General features: G+C 40.3%; 1 protein-coding gene and 1 long non-coding RNA gene across 4 annotated transcripts in view; one reads left to right on the forward strand and one right to left on the reverse strand.

Moving 5' to 3' along the window:
* LOC132523742 (uncharacterized) overlaps window positions 1–19,101 on the forward strand; it is a 42,374-nt gene that overhangs the window by 22,254 nt on the left and 1,019 nt on the right. The window contains exons 3-4 of one of the 3 annotated variants that reach the window (XR_009541636.1): window positions 17,233–17,308; window positions 18,786–18,943. The exons of 1 other annotated variant lie outside the window; for it this stretch is intronic. This is a non-coding gene — a long non-coding RNA (uncharacterized LOC132523742). Of the gene's footprint in view, window positions 1–17,232; window positions 17,309–18,770; window positions 18,944–19,101 lie in introns of all 3 variants that reach the window. One more of the 3 variants, XR_009541635.1, reaches the window with a different exon arrangement.
* The window catches only part of RASEF (RAS and EF-hand domain containing), a 72,965-nt gene that overhangs the window by 1,356 nt on the left and 52,508 nt on the right, over window positions 1–19,101 (reverse strand). Inside the window, exons 10-16 of the mRNA XM_060155294.1 lie at window positions 14,318–14,552; window positions 13,870–14,007; window positions 13,608–13,755; window positions 12,245–12,326; window positions 10,918–11,032; window positions 9,116–9,235; window positions 6,616–6,692 (exon numbers count right to left, since the gene is read on the reverse strand). Coding sequence (XP_060011277.1) covers window positions 6,616–6,692; window positions 9,116–9,235; window positions 10,918–11,032; window positions 12,245–12,326; window positions 13,608–13,755; window positions 13,870–14,007; window positions 14,318–14,552 — 915 coding nt within the window. The remainder of the gene's footprint in view (window positions 1–6,615; window positions 6,693–9,115; window positions 9,236–10,917; window positions 11,033–12,244; window positions 12,327–13,607; window positions 13,756–13,869; window positions 14,008–14,317; window positions 14,553–19,101) is intronic.

Below are 19,101 nucleotides of genomic sequence, written 5' to 3' on the forward strand. Positions count from 1 at the left end.
CCGCAGACATCAGACCGAGCCACAGCAGTGTCCACGACCGCAAATGCATGAGACGCCCGAGGGAGAGCAGTCATGGACCCTCCAGTGAGATCCAGTCACTTCTGGTAATTAAAAAAAATAAAAAGTGGTCTTGTTCTAGGCGACTACATTTTGAGTGGCTTGTTACAAAGCAGTAGATCCTGGGAATTGGCATATTCCCAGCACAGCAACGCTGTTCAATAGAAATAGAATGTAATTCACGTATGTAATTTAAAATTCTTCAGCAGCCGCAGTAAAAAATGTAAAGAGAAATAGGTGAAATTAATTTTATTAACATATTTAACTCAGTACTACAAAAATATCATTTTAGCATGTTACCAATAAAAATATTAATGAGCTATTTTACAGTTTTTTTTAACATCTTTATTGGAGTATAATTGCTTTACAATGGTGTGTTAGTTTCTGCTTTACAACGGTGTGTTAGTTTCTGCTTTACAACAAAATGAATCAGTTATATATACACATATGTTCCCATATCTCTTCCGTCTTGTGTCTCCTTCCCTCCCTATCCCACCCCTCTAGGTGGTCACAAAGCACCGAGCTGATCCCCCTGTGCTATGCGGCTGCTTCCCACTAGCTATCTACCTTACATTTGGTAGTGTATATATGTCCATGCCTCTCTCTCGCTTTGTCACAGCTCACCCTTCCCCCTCCCCACATCCTCAAGTCCATTCTCTAGTAGGCCTGTGTCTTTATTCCTGTCTTACCCCTAGGTTCTTCATGACATTTTTTTCTTAAATTCCATATATATGTGTTAGCATACGGTATTTGTCTCTCTCTCTGTGACATACTTCACTCTGTAGGACAGACTCTAGGTCTATCCACCTCATTACAAATAGCTCAATTTTGTTTCTTTTTATGGCTAATATTCCATTGTATATATGTGCCACATCTTCTTTATCCATTCATCTGATGATGGACACTTAGGTTGTTTCCATCTCCGGGCTATTGTAAATAGAGCTGCAATGAACATTTTGGTACATGACTCTTTTTGAATTATGGTTTTCTCAGGGTATGTGCCCAGTAGTGGGATTGCTGGGTCATATGGTAGTTCAATTTGTAGTTTTTTAAGGAACCTCCATACTGTTCTCCACAGTGGCTGTACCAATTCACATTCCCACCAACAGTGCAAGAGGGTTCCCTTTTCTCCACACCCTCTCCAGCATTTATTGTTTCTAGATTTTTTGATGATGGCCATTCTGACTGGTGTGAGATGATATCTCATTGTAGTTTTGATTTGCGTTTCTCTAATGATTAGTGATGTTGAGCATTCTTTCATGTGTTTGTTGGCAGTCTGTATATCTTCTAAATGTCTAAATGTCTATTTAGGTCTTCTGCCCATTTTTGGATTGGATTGTTTGTTTTTTTGTTATTAAGCTGCATGAGCTGCTTATAAATTTTGGAGATTAATCCTTTGTCAGTTGCTTCATTTGCAAATATTTTCTCCCATTTTGAGGGTTGTCTTTTGGTCTTGTTTATGGCTTCCTTTGCTGTGCAAAAGCTTTGAAGTTCATTAGGTCAAATAAAAAAAATTTGTTTATTTTTCTTTTTATTTCCATTTCTCTAGGAGGTGGGTCAAAAAGGATCTTGCTGTGATTTATGTCATAGAGTGTCCTGCCTATGTTTTCCTCTAAGAGTTTGATAGTTTCTGGCCTTACATTTAGGTCTTTAGTCCATTTTGAGCTTATTTTTGTGTATGGTGTTAGGGAGTGATCTAATCTCATACTTTTACTTGTACCTGTCCAGTTTTCCCAGCACCACTTATTGAAGAGGCTGTCCTTTCTGCACTGTACATTCCTGCCTCCTTTATCAAATATAAGGTGGCCATATGTGCATGGGTTTATCTCTGGGCTTTCTATCCTGTTCCATTGATCTATATTTCTGTTTTTGTGCCAGTACCACACTGTCTTGATTACTGTAGCTTTGTAGTATAGTCTGAATACAATTTTTATACTGTCTTCAAAACCCAGTATTTATTTAATACATCCAGCACATCTCAGCTTGGATTAGCCACACTTCAGGTGGCTAGTGGCTACTAAACTGGTCAGCACAGCTCCAAAAGGAGCTGATATGTGCTAACCTTTGAAAACCACTGCACTGTGAGTAGGAAACAAAAGGGAAACTGGTTCTTGCTGGAGACTAGTTAATAAATGCTATGTTACATGTTTTCACATAGTCCTTATTAATACACACAACACACACACATGCTGACAGGTAACAGGTGAGCATCAATGTCTTCCCTTCACAGATAAGAAATAAAGACTCAGGAAAAGAAGGAGGATACACAGTTCAACCCCATAACACCCTGTAAGACTTGGTTCAGACTTCTGACCTCCAGAACTATTATTTTTATTGCTTAAAGCACTAGGCTAGTAGGAATCTGTTACAGTGACAATAGAAAACTAATACAACTTCCAAATGCAAAATCTTGACCATTTGGTCATTCAACAAATGTCTGATTTATGCCAAACTCTGGGATCCTCAACCAGTGAGCTTTTTTTTTTAACTGTAAATTTTTTTTTTTTTTTTAAATTTGGCTGTGTCGGGTCTTAGTTGTGGCACACGGGATCTTCCTTGTGGCATAGGGGAACTTTAGTTGCAGCATGCGGGATGTTTTTAGTTGCAGCATGTGGGATCTTTAGTTGCAGCATGCGGGATGTTTTTAGTTGCAGCATGCAGTATCTTTAGTTGTGGCATGCGGGATCTAGTTCCCTGACCAGGGATCGAACCTGGGCCCCCGGAATTGGGAGTATGGAGTATTAACCACTGGACTACCAGGGAAGTCCCTCTCAACTAGTGAGCTTTGAGAGAAAGCCAGATGTCTTCTAAATAAATCATTACCAGGTCCCCGAGAGCCGCTAACACACAAGCACAGTGGAGCCGACCTCTTGGTGGGATAGGAATTCACTGTCATTTAATGAGGAAGAGAGATTCCAGGTGCAGGGAATAGCATGTATAGAGGCAAAGAGGCATAAAAGAACTTGGCTATGACCGGAAGCAAAGTTTGCTGTGTCTATAGATTATCATTCATTTGGGAAGCAAGATAAGAGATGCAAATAGAAAGGTAGGTGAACTGGGCTCTGGGGGACCATTAGCCACTTGCTAAGGAGGCTGGACTCTATGCTGTAGGTAGGGCACCAATGTGGGGTGCAAGCAAGAAGGTCTTAATTGGATTTTTATTTACAGAGATTACCCTGATTACAGGGTGGAGGATGAACTGATGCTGGAGAAACTGAGGCAGAAACTTAGGTCCCTCCTGCACTAAACGGGGTAGGAAATTTTGAAGCCTGAAGCAGAACAGGGTCGGGGGGGAGGGATTGAAGGAAGATTGCAGAGAGGTCACTGAACCAGTAGGGCCCCAGAACCCACTAGAGGCAGATGATGAAGAAAGAGGAAGGAGTCAAGACTGACTCTAGGTTACTCTTTTTCAATTATAATGTTAGTAGTTTCCTGAGAACCGGAGTATAGAATAAGGAACAATTTTAAAGAAAAATGAACACATTAGGGTTTAGATATGTTGGATCAGTCATGCCTATGGAATTTTCATTTGTTGGTGGGTGGGAATATAGTTGTGGAATTTTAAAAAAAGATGGGAGTTAAAAATACAGAAATTAGAAGTCACCTTCTAGACACAGTTCTAGAAACCATGGTGGTGGAAGACATTAGGCAGAGAGAGAAAGAGTAAGAGGAAGAGAGTGCAGAATAGAATCCTGAGATTACCAACATTTAAAAGGCAAGCCAGAGATTCAGAGTAGTGAAAAGTCCCAATTTTGCCATTTAGTACTGTGTCACTTGGAGCAAGCTGATGAAGCATTCTAATTTTCAATTTTCTTATCTGTACAATGGGTTTAGCAAACATAGCATCTTCACAAGACAACTCACATCTCTCCCTTCTGGAAAGTCTAAAAGGCCTCTGTAAATTACATATCATATGGCTGCCTGGTCATGTATTTTGTTTTCTTTTTTTTCTCTAATGTTAAATTGCACAGCCTATCTTACATAACCTGATATCTCTACAGGGCTTTCATACTGAGCAGAAATGATAATAATGCAGACATTACTGAACATTGAAAGCAAATATTAAGGGAGAAAAAATAGGTACCCATATTGTTCACCTGGCCTTCAGTTTCTTTAATCTACCAAAGACGCAAGCATCTCCCACTTTAAGGAAATCAGGAAGATATAATTCCAAACATCTAAAACAGGTTTAAGGCTGGGAAAATTAAATTACCTCACCCCAAACTGCCATATACTTAACAACTGCATTTTAAATGACTCAATCTTATGGACAGATTTATCCCCAATGGGCTCAGCAATGGCGCTGAACTGATACATCAGCCCGAGCTTTTCGTGTTTTTCTCAAATTTTAGGCCATTGACCAGTTTAATGCCTGTTGTACTTGAATCTATTGAAAAATGTTTAAAGCCTGTGGCTCTAGTGATGGCAGATTTACTTACCAGTGGACAATGGTTGGAATGAATGTCTATCAGCCCTACAGGGAAACTGCATTTCTAGGAGAAACTTTTCCTGGGATAGACAGGGTTTTCCAAGAAAAAGCAGAGGAGTTCAGGTTGTTAACCAAACATTTATGGCCTTCCTTCAAAAACAAATACTGTTTCAGACAGTGCAAACCCATAAACTGTTCTAGTTCAAGTTTTATGACATAACATGGTTTGAAGGGGAGTTACTATTATACATAACATTCTGAAAGCTGTAAAACTTTTTAAAGTGGTAATTTCACTTGTGGAAACGATACCATTTTCATTTAAGACTTGGGTATTTTGACAAGCAATCTGATGACACAGTATAAAATAGCAAATTAAAGTCTTTACATGTTTGGTTTATTTATAATTTTCCTGTTTAACACATTGTTAACATAACTAACCTAGAGGCCTCAAACCAGCCCATAATGCAATAGCAACAATTTAAAAAGCTCCTTGATAAGTGATTCACAAGAAGTGACCTTGTTATCAGAATGCTCCTGCACACAGGTTTTTTTTTTTTTTTGCAGTACGCGGGCCTCTCACTGCTGTGGCCTCTCCCATTGCAGAGCACAGGCTCCAGACGCGCAGGCTCAGCGGCCGTGGCTCACGGGCCCAGCCACTCCGCGGCATGTGGGATCTTCCCGGACCGGGGCACAAACCCGTGTCCCCTGCATCGGCAGGCGTACTCTCAACCACTGCGCCACCAGGGAAGCCCCACACAGGTGTTTTAAGTAAAGAAGCTACACTGTAAACAGGGAGGCTGCTGGGCTGACCCAACATGCCAGCAGGAGCACCAGGGGAAAAGGCCGTCGTCGGCTCTCCTATCTTTATGATATAATAAAGAGGATCGATTCTGCACTCTGGGTGTGACCGGGGCAATTTGGAGTCATTTAACTGTAATATGACCCCACAAGACAATTCCACGTTAAATAGTGATTATGTTATTCAGTAGAGTCCAGGCTATTATTATATATGGAATCATAGACTGTCAGAACTAGAAGGGGCCTTAGGGATCATTTTCTTTAGCCCCTTCCCTCATTGTACAGATTAGAGATGCCTAAAGGAAGACAGGGACTTAGTCAAGACTCCACAGCTGTTTGGGGTAGATTTAAGGTTGGACTTTGAGCTTCCTGACCCTACAGTCCTCCAACCTGCTGGGCAGAAGCCGGCAGCCATGCGGAGGGCCTGGCCTGCAGCATCCTTTCCTGCTCAGCCCAGGCAGCAATTCAGCATTCCCTGCCTGAAGCTAAGGTAGCACGGAGCCCCTTACTGTACTAAAGTTAAGATTCTTATAAAATCAGAATCTCACAAATGATCTCACAAATCTCTACATGCCTAAAATTATGTTTTTGCTTTGTCAGCAATTAAGGATCATTGGCTGGATTTTGTTAATGCGCATTTTTATATTTTTTCTTTCTTTTTTGGGGGTGTATTGAATCCCTTTAGATCAGCAAAGAATCATTTTTTCATCTGTGGCAGAAAACTAGGCAGAAGAAGTAAATCCAGCAGAAAACATTGTTATTTCCTAAGAATACTGCAAGGATTAAAATACAGTTAAAACCAAGTTCCTCAATGATGCAATTTTCATTCTAATCCACATCCCAAAATGTTATATATTATTAACACCATTGCCTTAGCTTAATAATTACCTGGGTTAAATAATGTAAACAAAGTGCTTCCAACTGGCATGATATACAGTTTGTTTTGTTGAGTTCTTTTTCCTTTACCTTGGAAAATGTCATAATATAATAGATAGTTATATTCATAATAGTCTCCTGTGTTTAAAATCTGGTTCCTAGAAGTGATTCACACACGTCAGCTATTAGCTTTGTGGGCACATTTTGCAGAAATGTCAGTGACACCTCAGATGCACCTGCTTTGTTTGGCAGTAGAGGTATTTTGCCAATGTTCACAGTGAACAAGCAGCATACCAGTTTTTTATAAAAACTATGTTTCTCCAACCACTACTGAAAGACAAGACAGTGTTTTCCCATGTAGATTCACATTATGGTCAAGAAATTTGACACATACAACAGCTAAGTGAAAATTCAATCCTACATCCAGTTTTCCCAAATATAAGGCAAAACTTTACCGAGTAAGGTGGAGAACAGCTTCCACTATATTCGAACCATCTTTGGCGCTTGTTTCACAAAATAATGCCCCATAGGTCTGTAAAAAACATATATATACCATTAAATGAAGGCTTTGATTAGGTTTCTTGGAATGTTCGCTTTTAAAACCAATAAAATAAAATAAAAATATTGCCCTGTTGAGTATGCTAAAACTAATAGTTAAGAAATTGGATTGAGTTTCAAGACTTTAAAAAAAAAAAACAGGTTTGAGCCTATTTATTCCAGGAACAGTTCCTAGTCAGAGGATTTTTATTTTGCATCCAAAAAAAAAAAAATCCCACAATACAAAATTTCATGGTTTAAGGCTCTTATATCCAAGTGTCACACATACTACCAAATGTTCTCTATCAAATAATTTGAGAGAGAGAAAAATGATAGCTTAAGGTAACCACTTAGGAATTAAATGTCCATCAAAAATATGTCTCCTTTTGGCCGGCAGCTAACACACATCCCACCCCCCCTTCAATCTATCATCTTTTCCTATCAAGATTCAGCAGCCTCTGTGTTGCTAAAACCAGTGGACATTTTCTAGTCTATTACTTAACCTCCCAGTGGTTATACATACAATCACTGATCATATCACTCTCCTTCAGACCTTTCGATGCTTCCCATCCCTCTCAAGCAATGTTGGAATGCTTACCTGGCCGACAAGGCCTAGCTTGTACGTGGCCCCAGGCAACCTCCCAGTTTTACCTGCCACCACTCTCCCTCACTCACAGTGCTCATGTTACCCTGGCCGTCCCTCTATTTCCCCAACACTCCAAATTCCCTCCCACCTCAGGACCTTTTCACCTGCTGTTACCACTACCTAGGTTATCCTATATCCCTAGTAGCTCTTTCCCCAGGCTGACTTTTACCTACCTTCTAGATTTTTAGGTAATCCTCCCTTGAAGTTAAGATTAAGTGTTTTCTAACTCTGAAAAGTTGGTATTAGGTCTTCCTACTGTAAAACCTCTTGAGGCATGTATTTTTCCAGCATAGCACTTGCCGCAGATGTAAATGATGAGGTTATTTTTGGGTGTCTTTGTCTAACAGCTGGAGACAGTTTCCTTTAGGAAAGGAGAATTATGTGTGCTGTGGGGCTGGGTGTGGGCAACACAGTCCTGTGTGGGATACGGGCAAGATGTGATGGGTGCTCCGGAGCAGGGAGAGAAGGAAGAACCAAACAATGGGGAAAGACTACCGTGAAACCTTTACCCATGAGCCCCCAAATCCATAGAAAATCTAAAAAATACCCCCAATGAATGTATTTCTAGTAGAAATGGGTAGTGCTGCTGCTGAATTTCATAGCCAGGATGTTATAGGGTGAAATAGAGATGGCCTTTGAGGATGCAGGAGGGTGGAGGACATGAGATGCATAATAAATAAGCAAACCTTGAGAAATCTGAGAAACTGTGGGGGAGGGAATAAAATTGGCATGTGGCCAGGAATTATGAGCTCTCTAGGGGAATATGTGGATTTCGTGGGTTTAACATCTGTCTTCCCCAGACAGTAAACTACGTGAGGAGAAGGACAGTTTCCTTTGTTCTCTACCCTTTGCTCAGCTCACAATGAAGTGCTTTTTCACATGGTGGATACAATTAAATATGTGTTGAATGGATCTCTTCTGTATTTCACTGCCTAGTTTTGATGTTTATCATATTTGGCTCACAGTTCTAAAATTTAAAACAAGAAACAATTCCAACTTAGAATAGTGGAATGGAAACTTCTTTTTAAAGTTCACATGTATATGTTATAGAGCAGTCCTTTCATGCTGATGACAGACAACAATGATAGCAATGTCAGATCGGACTGTTAGGATAAGAACTTCATATTTGACCTAAGGAGCATCTGGTTCCTTATTTGGGTAAGACAAGTCATAAGAGGGCCACATAGCATTCTGACACAATGATAATAATGAGAGAATAAACACTGCCCACAGTAATAATCTGGACAGAAATGAGGTCCATCCTTTGTACAAATGCATAGCCAAAAATAATTTTATACTATTCCAACTGACTACAAATCGTAGAGGAAAGAATGAGTCTTCCAATTCTCTTCACCCCTTTACCCAGATGACACACTGCACCATCTGCTGCCCCTTGGCACAGTGACCCTCTGGAACCAAACCCATCTTTTCAAAACAGGACACCCATTCTTCTTCCTCTACCTAGGTTCCAGGACTAGAGAAGGATTCCAGGAACTGGGGAAGAGTGAGGAGGAAGACACGATAATTTTGCATCCTCTTTGTCACTGGTACTCAGTGGGGGAAAATGATCATGTGATTGTTTTACCTCCACAAGGGATTTAACTCCTGGTGTAATTATTTACATTCATGGGATGGATAGGGGCCACTGGGAGTTCTGCCTGTATAGGGACAGAAGACTTATCAAACAGAGTGGAGTTTGTCAAACAGCCTCTTCAGCAAATGTAGACAGAAGTGAAAGGTCCCTCCCAATTTGGACCCACTCTTACTCTTACCATGGCCAGTTTTTCTCCAAAGTACCCTGGGACACATTTTTGTCCTTCCGCTTCAGCAGCATCACGAAGATCAGCCTTGTTTCCTACCAACATGATAGGAATGCTGTTATGGGCTGCATCCTACCATGAAGAAAAGAAAAAAATTGTGCATACATGAAACATTGGACAAGTTATGAGGTTGATGATGACAACAGCTACCCTTTCTGAATGCCCCTTATATGCCACATGATGTACAGACAATATCTTTAAACCTCAAAATATCTCTAAAAGGAGCCAAACCTTCTCCCATTTCCAGATCAGAACACTGAAATTCAGAGAGGTTAAATAAGACGTTGTAAGGGCCAGGGGTGGTCCAAACTGACTCCATCACCCTTGCCACTATACAAACTAATACCAAACTCAAGAGGCGTGACCCCAGAATTGCATTTGGCTGTAGTGCCCACATAATTTTCTATAATTTTCACTCAAACAGTGGTGATTACAAGTCAACTTCATTATCGCAGGTACAAAACACACAAATATTCCCTCAGCTATAATGGGACAAAAATGGAGTCTCAAAGTTCCACACTCGCTGCTATCTGGCTTACAACAAAAGCAAAATCAGAAGGCCCTAAATGTCAACACTTTTCTTGTGAAGAGTCAAGGAGCAGTCATTCAAATTAACAGATTCTCAGGATAATGCATTCGTAGAGGAGCTGGCTGGCAGAATGTAAGATGTGAGAGGCAGAGTTAAGTTTGAGACTCTGTCCCTCCCACCACCTGGCCACTCGCCGGCTGCATGAAATCAGGCAGTCTCTTCCTGTTTCTGCCTCCATTTCCCTATCTGTAAAACGAAGGGGGCAGTAAGGACACATCCCCCTGAGCAGGCTATGAGAATAGAAGACAACCTGACTAGAAAAACAGGTTTATAGCTCCTAAACAAGCGAAGCAGCAGCCCTCACTGAGAAATGGCTCTTTGTGGTGCCTAAAAACATCCAGGTGCTCATCCACTTTGGTACCACACCTGATACATCATCAAGAAATGAGCCTCAAAAACAATGAAATTATGCCACTTCACTGCCTTTTGGACTTGTTTCTGATGTCATTATGGTATTGTGGTTCCTCTGTACACAATGAGTGATTTTTCTCTTGCTTTCAACATTTTCTCTTTGTTTTGACTTGTAGCAATTCAACCATGATGTGTCTAGGTATGGATTCTTTTTTTTTTTTTAACATCTTTATTGGAGTATAATTGCTTTACAATGTTGTGTTAGTTTCTGCTGTATAACAAAGTCAGCAAATAATTATAGAGTCAGAAAAACCATCCTTTAAAAATGAAGACAGGGCTTCCCTGGTGGCGCAGTGGTTGGGAGTCCGCCTGCCAATGCAGGGGGCACGGTCCGGTCCGGGAAGATCCCACATGCCGCGGAGCGGCTGGGCCCGTGAGCCATGGCTGCTGAGCCTGCGCGTCCGGAGCCTGTGCTCCGCAACGGGAGAGGCCACAACAGTGAGAGGCCCGCTTACCGCAAAAAAAAAAAAAAAAAAGAAAAAAAGAAAACCCAGGAGTTTCCCCCCCCTTCCCCACCCCAGAAGCTCACTTTAGTAGTGTCCTTAGCTCTGTGGGAACTTGCCCAGCTACTGAGGAGGAGACCAGTACTGCCAAGTGCCATTGGGAACCCCACTTCTCACATCCAGTTCTTCCTGAGAGCCTGGATCAGTGGCTTGTAATTGAGTTCGTTTTGACAAAGAAGAGAAACAGCATTTCCCGAGACAGCCTGTAGCTCTCCTATGTAATTTTTTGGTTCTCTGTTTTGAATTCTTACCTCAATCATATCTACCCATTCTCGTACATTAAGAAAGCTTTTCTCACACGTAACGTCATACAGCAGCAAAACACCATCTGCTCTTCTGAAATAAGACTTGGCAATACTTCTGAATCTGGAAAAGAGAATAGCACGTAATTGTTCTAATCAGTCAGTCAGTTTGGTGCTGCCTCATTCTTCATCTCCTTTATGCTCACTTTTTTCCCTCACCTTTTAAAACAAGCCCCAATTGAGAAGAATCTAATGGCAACCTATTACTGTGAAATAGTCATCCCCGAGGCCTAGAATGACCTGGTGAAAGGTAACAGAATAAGAATCTGGGGTAGTGATTTAGAAAAGCCAATCATTTTCTCCACCAAATAATCCCAAGAAAGTCTACATACCCCAGAGCATAGCCAGGACAAGGTTGAGATCGTAATTTCTAAAAATTTCAGCCTTAGCAACACATTACCAGAACCCAGCTGTGGGACACAGAAGGGTGTGTGTGAAGGATGGAAGGAGAGGCACATCAGAGAAAAATTATTTTTTGGCTGGTGGGTAGGGAGTATTGTGGGTGGGTGGTAGAAGAACTAACCATGTGGAACACCACAGGACACACACACAGGGTGTTGGGGGCTCACCAGGGGAAGAGCACACCTCACCCTATCTGTCCTAAACCGAGTGCAGTATTTTACAGGATCTTAAATAGCTATGTTAACCACACATATCTTTCAAATGCTGCTAGAAAATATGAGCTCCATGTGGGCAGGTGTCTGTGTCCACCTGTTCACCGTTGAATCTGAACACCCTGAATGGTGCCTGGTTACAGAGGTCGGCAGGTACCCCCATACTTGTTTGGTGCACAGTCGGATACAGTCTGTTCCCTAAGAGTTAGATATGATTAAAACCTATGCTTGATGCTCTGGCCATCAGCAGTGAAAGACAGGGTACTGTCTGTGGCCAGATGCGAGTCTGCTATTTATCAATGGTCTGTGTCCCTGCCCTTGAACCGGGGAACTGACAGGTCCTCCTCTCCATCTTCTGTGGTGCCCCAGCTATGCAGCTCCTCACACTGTTGCCACGTTCAGGAATGCCGCCTCACTGAAATTTTCTCCTTAGGATAGGGCATTCTCTTTTTATCAGTGGCTCACCAATTCAAAGGAAGCTTAAAGATCCTCTTCACACGACTGATGGATCAGTGAAGGAGGAAAGGATGTGGAAAAAAACAAGCATTCTTGAAATTCTAACGTGCTCGATCAGAATTATATGAGTACAAAACCCACCAAGTATCCTACAAGGCTTGTCTGTGCAACTCAGCAGAATCCAAAGTATTATGGAAAGCACTTGCCTCTCCTGGCCAGCGGTATCCCAGAGCTGCAGTACTGTTCGCTCTCCGTCTACAATGAGAGTTTTCATTTGAAAATCAACTCCTGAAAAGGAATATAAGAGAACATGGAGAACACGATGTAAATAATTCCATTGGTTTTTACTTTCAAGCCCTCTTTAGGATGAGACAAAAGCCAATAAGCCAAAGTTCAGCAAGACAGAGAGGAATGAACCTGGCCTTCAAGGACAGTGACCTTCCATACTAATTATAAGTCAGACCACACAAGTGCGTGCAGATGCTTATTGCAGGTTGGCTGACTTGGGGAAGGATTTAATCTATGGACAAAAGGAAAATCTATGTTTTATGTGTCCACATAATTAGATGGACTCAGTTATATCTGTGTGTGTGCATGCACATAAATGTGCCTATGTATATGTACAGGTATATACATGTATGTATGTGTGTATATATATATATATATAAGTACATGTATACGATGTATATATATGCCAGGCTCTCTAGGAACCGAACCAAATATTGTAGGCTTTTTATGAATCAAATTGAAGTGAACCTTCAGCCTTGTTATCTAGAAAGGTGTAACAGAGAACCATAAATTTAGAAAGACATCCATTGTGAAGAAGGTAATCTGTTCTAACGTTTCTGGTTATCAAAATAAGAACTCTTTAGATAAGGAAGAAAAGTAAATGATAATTTGCATATCTTCTTTCAATTCCTTTTACTGATTACTGTGCAAATTTGGGAAATGAGGACACTATTTTTTCCTTGTTCTGAGAGGTATTACTCATGTATTCCGTTGTGAAGGAGGGGAGGGAACATACACCTGGCTATGATTTTGACCTTAATGCCAAACTGGCTATCGGTAAGCTCACTTTATCAACATCAAATGACACCTGATCAGAAAGGCTTTCCCTGGGCACCCTGTATAAAAGTGCACCTCTCCCAAATCTCATGTTTTAAAATGTGTTTTTCATCCAGGGATTTAGTCGACTTTGTTTACTGTGTATCCGTAGTGCCTACAACAGTATGTGGCTCACAGCAGGACTCAGGACATGCTTGCTGAATAAATGAATCTGTCATCTCTGGCTCTAAACTTTGGTTGATCTCACTGGGTAAGCAGATACCTCAGTCCTTTGCTAGTCTTCCTCTCCCAAATTTAGGCCTTAGCCAAAACAGAGGGCTATTCTATAGAGAAGGACACGTGTGTGTGCAAGTGCGTGTGCACACACACACACACCTCTACCTATATACATATTATACAGAGAGAGAGAAAGAGATCTGTGTGTCTGTATATAATCCTTAACAAAAATAGAAGTCAACCTAAAGAAGGTCATTTTCCCATTATCCACTGAAAAAGGAACTGTACCCAGGGTGGCACTTGTGTTTCCTCGAAATTCATTCTTGCAAAGTCTCATGAGCAAACTTGACTTTCCTACTGCAGCGTCCCCAGCCAGCACAATCTTGTAAGCCTTCTGTGAGCTGGAAGAGTTATGGTTATCATCCACCATGTCTGTCTAGGGGAAGGAAGCCACAGTGTGACAAAGGTAGTGCCAGCTTTCTTCCTAGTAAGTTACATGGCATGAAGATGAACAGTGTTCATGAATAAAAGTGTCTCTGAAACCGCCTACCTGTGGTGCAAGTGCTGAGATGGGCTTCCTCAAGGAGCTGATGACACTGCCTTCACTAGCAGACTCCTGCGGCTTCCAGTCCAGGATGGAAGCCACGCCTTCTGAGCCATACGTCTCTTCATCCCTGATATCAGGAACCTGTTTTTTTTTTTTTTTTTTTAAAGTCAGCCGTTAAAAACCAAAGTCTTTCATTACACATATACATCATGAAATAAAAAGAAGAAAAATATGCTGCTGAATCAACAGTCAATGCTGTTATGGAACAGAGTGGCTGCAAAAGGGAATCTGTGAGGGTTTTCCCTAACTTGGTAGGGAGAAACATTTTCCCAACTATGTTTCACATGTATAACCTTTAAAACAATGCCCATGACAGATAAAGGTCAAACGGGGTGAGATACGTATTTCTATGGAAGATCAGGCCTAGGAGAGAAATGACTTTGGGGCTTACGTCTGTGTCTGAAGCATCACCCCCAGAGCTCTCCTGTGTGCCATGTGACCTCTGGAATCCCCTCTGGTGCTTGTACTCCACCTCCGAGTCATACTCATTGAAATCTCTCAGGGTAGACAAGCCGCTGTCAAAGCAGCTCTCAGGCAGGCTGTCAATGTCACAGTTTATCCTCTGCATGGGATCACAGAGGGCCAGAGAGTCACAGTCCTCATCCATGTAGGAAGAGCGGGATGACCTGGTGACAAAGGAGAGGACTGCTGTACCTGAGGGCCGGCGATGCTCAAGATGACACAGCAATGGAATCAGACAGCAACAGAATCAAGAAGACCGATATTCTCATTCTTGCCAAGAGCCTCAGTGTATTCCATGATTAAGCAACAGGGGAAATAAAATGCTCAGAGCAATAGTTCATTCTATGCAACAATCAATTAAGATAAAGACACTTAAATCAAACATTTAATAAAGGAAGCTATTTAAAAAAAATCACCTTTATTTCCTGATACAAAAAGAATCAGAATGCCCAGGATGTAAATGTAATCTCAAGTTGTGTTAAGAAAAATGTACACAGAACATCTGAACCTTTTTATTCTAATGTGGTCAGACCATATTTTGAACAGCATGTCCATTTCTGGATAATACCTCTATTATGACCTGAGACTTTAAACCCTCCAGTCTGGGAAATGTTTCAGTGCACTCGGCTTAAGTTGTAATGGTTTCTCTCCTCAAATATTTGAAGAGCTGACACAGGAAGACTATATTCTCTCAGGGCCAACTGATAAACTTTTCTGGGAATCACGTCTGTAATCGACATGGTGAAAAATGCCAGGCAGTCAGAAATGTGTGGCCCTGGAATGGTCTGGCATACAAGATGAATTTTCTGCCACTAAGTGTGGACATGTCTGGAAAGACTCCTATGGGAGAGGTTTCATAGGGAGATGCCCCATACAAAGGCTAGAACTCCTGACTTCTGTGGATCTTTCCACTTGGGAAACTCCAGCGTTTTATAAATGTTAATTACCTCATTTACTTTTGCTTTTCCATTTGATTCCCATAAGTATCTAAGTTTATACTGAAATAAAACAAGGGTTACAACTTACTTAGTTCCTACTACACACTGGGCACCATCCTAGCCACTTGGCCTACATGATGTCATCAGAAAGAGGAAATGGGCAGGGTATATAGGTCTCCAGATATGAGAAATAATAAGAGATGAATGTTCTTAGAAAAGAGAGGGTAATCTTTTTTTTTTTTTTAGCGGTACACGGGCCTCTCACTGTTGTGGGCTCTCCCGTTGTGGAGCACAGGCTCCAGATGCGCAGGCTCAGCAGCCATGGCTCACGGGCCCAGCCGCTCTGTGGCATGTGGGATCTTCCTGGACCGCGACACAAACCCGTGTCCCCTGCATCGGCAGGCGGACTCTCAACCACTGCGCCACCAGGGAAGCCCTAACCTATTCATATTTTTGATAAGGAATGAAAGAGAAAAACGTCCTGATTGAAAAATCACCTCCATGAAAATATAGATCTAAATAAAAAATATAGGTATAGATCAGACTTTCTCAAACTCAACTTATATACATACCCTTTTAAAAGTAAACTATTCTTATCTGCCTGAAGAATATTTTAATTACAATTAAATATGTAAAAATACAAAACAAGTTATATTTTTGTTAGAGTTCTTAGAAAAAACTCAAAACTAAAACAAATATACAACTTAAAATCCAATAAGGCCACAAAAGCAATAAAATTAAATTTACAAGATGCTTTTAATTAAAAAAATTTTAACTGAAGTATAGCTGATGTACACTATTATATAAATTATAGGTATACAATATAGTGATTCACAATTTTTAAAGGTTATACTCCATTTACAGTTATTAAAAAATATTGGTTATATTCCCCACATTGTACAATATATCCTTGTAGCTTATTTTATATCTAATAGTTTGTACCTGTTACTGCCCTACCCCTATATTGCCCCTTCCTCCCTCCCCACTAGTAACTACTAGTCTGTTCTCTGTATCTGTGAGTCTGCTTCTTTTTTGTTATGTTCACTAGTTTGTTGTATTTTTTAGAGTCTACATATAAGAGATATCATACAGTATTTGTCTTTCTCTGTCTCATTTATTTCATTTAGCATAACGCCCTCCAAGTCCATCCATGTTGCTGCAAATGGCAAAATTTCATTATTTTTTATGGCTGAGTTGTATTTCATTGTATATATATACTACATCTTCTTTATCCATTCATCTGTTGATGGACACTTAGGTTGCTTCCATATCTTGGCTATTCTAATGCTGCTATGAACACTGGGCTGCATGCATCTTTTAGAATTAGTGTTTTTGTTTTTTTGGGATATATATCCAGAAGTGGAATTGCTGGGTCATATGGTAATTCCATTTTTAGTTTTTTGAGAGAACTTCATACTGTTTTCCACAGTGGCTGCACCAATTTACATTCCCACTAACGGTGTATGAGGGTTCGTTCCCTTTTTTCCACATCCTCGCCAACATTCGTTATTTGTGTTCTTTTTGATGATATCATCTTTTTGATGATAGCACCTGACAGGTGTGAGGTGATATCTTACTGTGGTTTTGATTGGCATTTCCCTGATGATTAGCGATGCTGAGCATCTTCTCAAGTGCCTGTTGGCCATCAGCAACCTCTTTAGAGAAATGTCTATTCAGTTCTTCTGCCCATTTTTTAATTCGGCTGTTTGTTTTTTTGATGTTTGGTTATATAAGCTGTTTATATATGTTGGATATTAACCCCTTGTTGGTCATACATTTCCAGATATTTTCTGCCATTCAGTGGGTTGTCTTTTTGATCTGTTGATAATTTCCTTTGCTGTGCAAAAGCTCATAAGTTTAATTAGGTCCCATTTGTTAATTTTTGCTCTTATTTCCTTTGTTTTAGGAGATGGATCCAAAGAATATTCCTATGATTTATATTAAAGAGTGTTCTGCCTACATTTTCCTCTACGTGTTTTATGGTATCTGATCTTACACTTAGATTTTTAATCCATTTTGAGTTTATTTTTGCATACATTGTTAGAGAATGTTCTAATTTCATTCTTTTACATGTAGCTGTCTAGTTTTCCCAGGACTGGCTACTGAAGAGGCTGTCTTTTCTCCATTATATATTCTTGCCTCCTTGTAATAGAGTTATTGACCATAAGTGTGTGGGTTTACTTCTGGACTCTCTATCCTGTTCCAATGATCTATGTGTCTGTTTTTGTGTCAGCACCACACTATTTTGATGACTGTAGCTTTGTAACATAGTCTGAAGTCAGGGAGCATGATTCCTCCAGCTCTGTTCTTCTTTCTCAACATGATTTTGGCTATTCAGGGTCCTTTGTGTTTCCATACATATGTTAAAATTATTTGTTCTAGTAAAATGCCTTTGGTATTTTGTTAGTGATTACATTGTTAGGGATTGCATTGACTCTGTAGATTGCCTTGAGCAGTATGGTCATTTTAACAATATGATTCTTCCAATCCAAGAACACAGTATATCTTTCCATATGTTTGTGTCATATTCAGTTTCTTTCTTCAGTGTCTTATAGTTTTCCAAGAACAAGTCTTTTACCTTCTTAGGTAGGTTTATTCCTAGGTATTTTATTCTTTTTGATGAGGTGGTAAATGGGACTGTTTCCTTAATTTCTCTTTCTGGTAGTTCACTCTTAGTGTATAAAAATGCAACAGATTTCTGTATATTAATCTTGTATCCTGCAACTTTACCAAATTCATTGATGAGCTCTAGTAGTCTTCTGGTGGCATCTTTAGATTTTCTATGTATAGTATCATGCCATCTGCAAATAGTGACAGTTTCACTTCTTCCTTTCCAATTTGGATTCTTTCTGTTTCTTTCTCTTCTCTGATTGCTGTGGCTAGGACTTCCAAAACTATGCTGAATAAAAGTGGCAAGAGTGGGCATCCTTGTCTCGTTCCTGATCTTAGAGGAAATGCTTTCAGTTTTTCACCTTTGAGTAAATGATGTTAGCTGTGGGTTTGTCATATATGGCCTTTATTATGTTGAGGTATGTTCCCTCTATGCCCACTTTCTGGAGAGTTTTTTAAATCATTAGTGGATGTTGAATTTTGTCAAAAGCTTTTTCTGCATCTACTGAGCTGATCATATGGTTTTTATTCTTCAGTTTGTTAATGTGGTGCATCACATTGATATTGAAAAATCCTTGCATCCCTGGGATAAATTCCACTTGATCATGATGTATGATCCTTTTAATGTATTGTTGGATTTGGTTTGCTAATATTTTGTTGAGGATTTTTGCATCTATATTCATAAGTGATACATAGGTTTTTTAAGGAACCTATGGGGGTTCCTTAAAAAACTAAAAATAGAATTACCATATGATCCATCAATCCCACTACTGGGCATATACCCAGAGAAAACCATAATTCAAAAAGACACATGCACCCCAATGTTCATTGCAGCACTATTTACAACAGCCAGGTCATGGAGGCAACTTAAATGCCCATCGACAGACGAATGGATCAAGAAGTTGTGGTACATATATACAATGGAGTATTACTCAGCCATAAAAAGGAACGAAATTGAGTCATTTGTTGAGATGTGGATGGATCTAAAGACTGTCATACAGAGTGAAGTAAGTCAGAAAGAGAAAAACAAATATTGTACATTAACGCATGTATGTGGAACTTAGAAAAATGGTACAGATGAACCGGTTTGCAGGGCAGACACAGATGTAGAGAACAAACGTATGGACACCATGGGGGGAAAACCGTGGTGGGGTGGGGATGGTGG

Source organism: Lagenorhynchus albirostris, chromosome 7 (assembly GCF_949774975.1).
Source record: "Lagenorhynchus albirostris chromosome 7, mLagAlb1.1, whole genome shotgun sequence".
NCBI lineage: Eukaryota > Metazoa > Chordata > Mammalia > Artiodactyla > Delphinidae > Lagenorhynchus > Lagenorhynchus albirostris.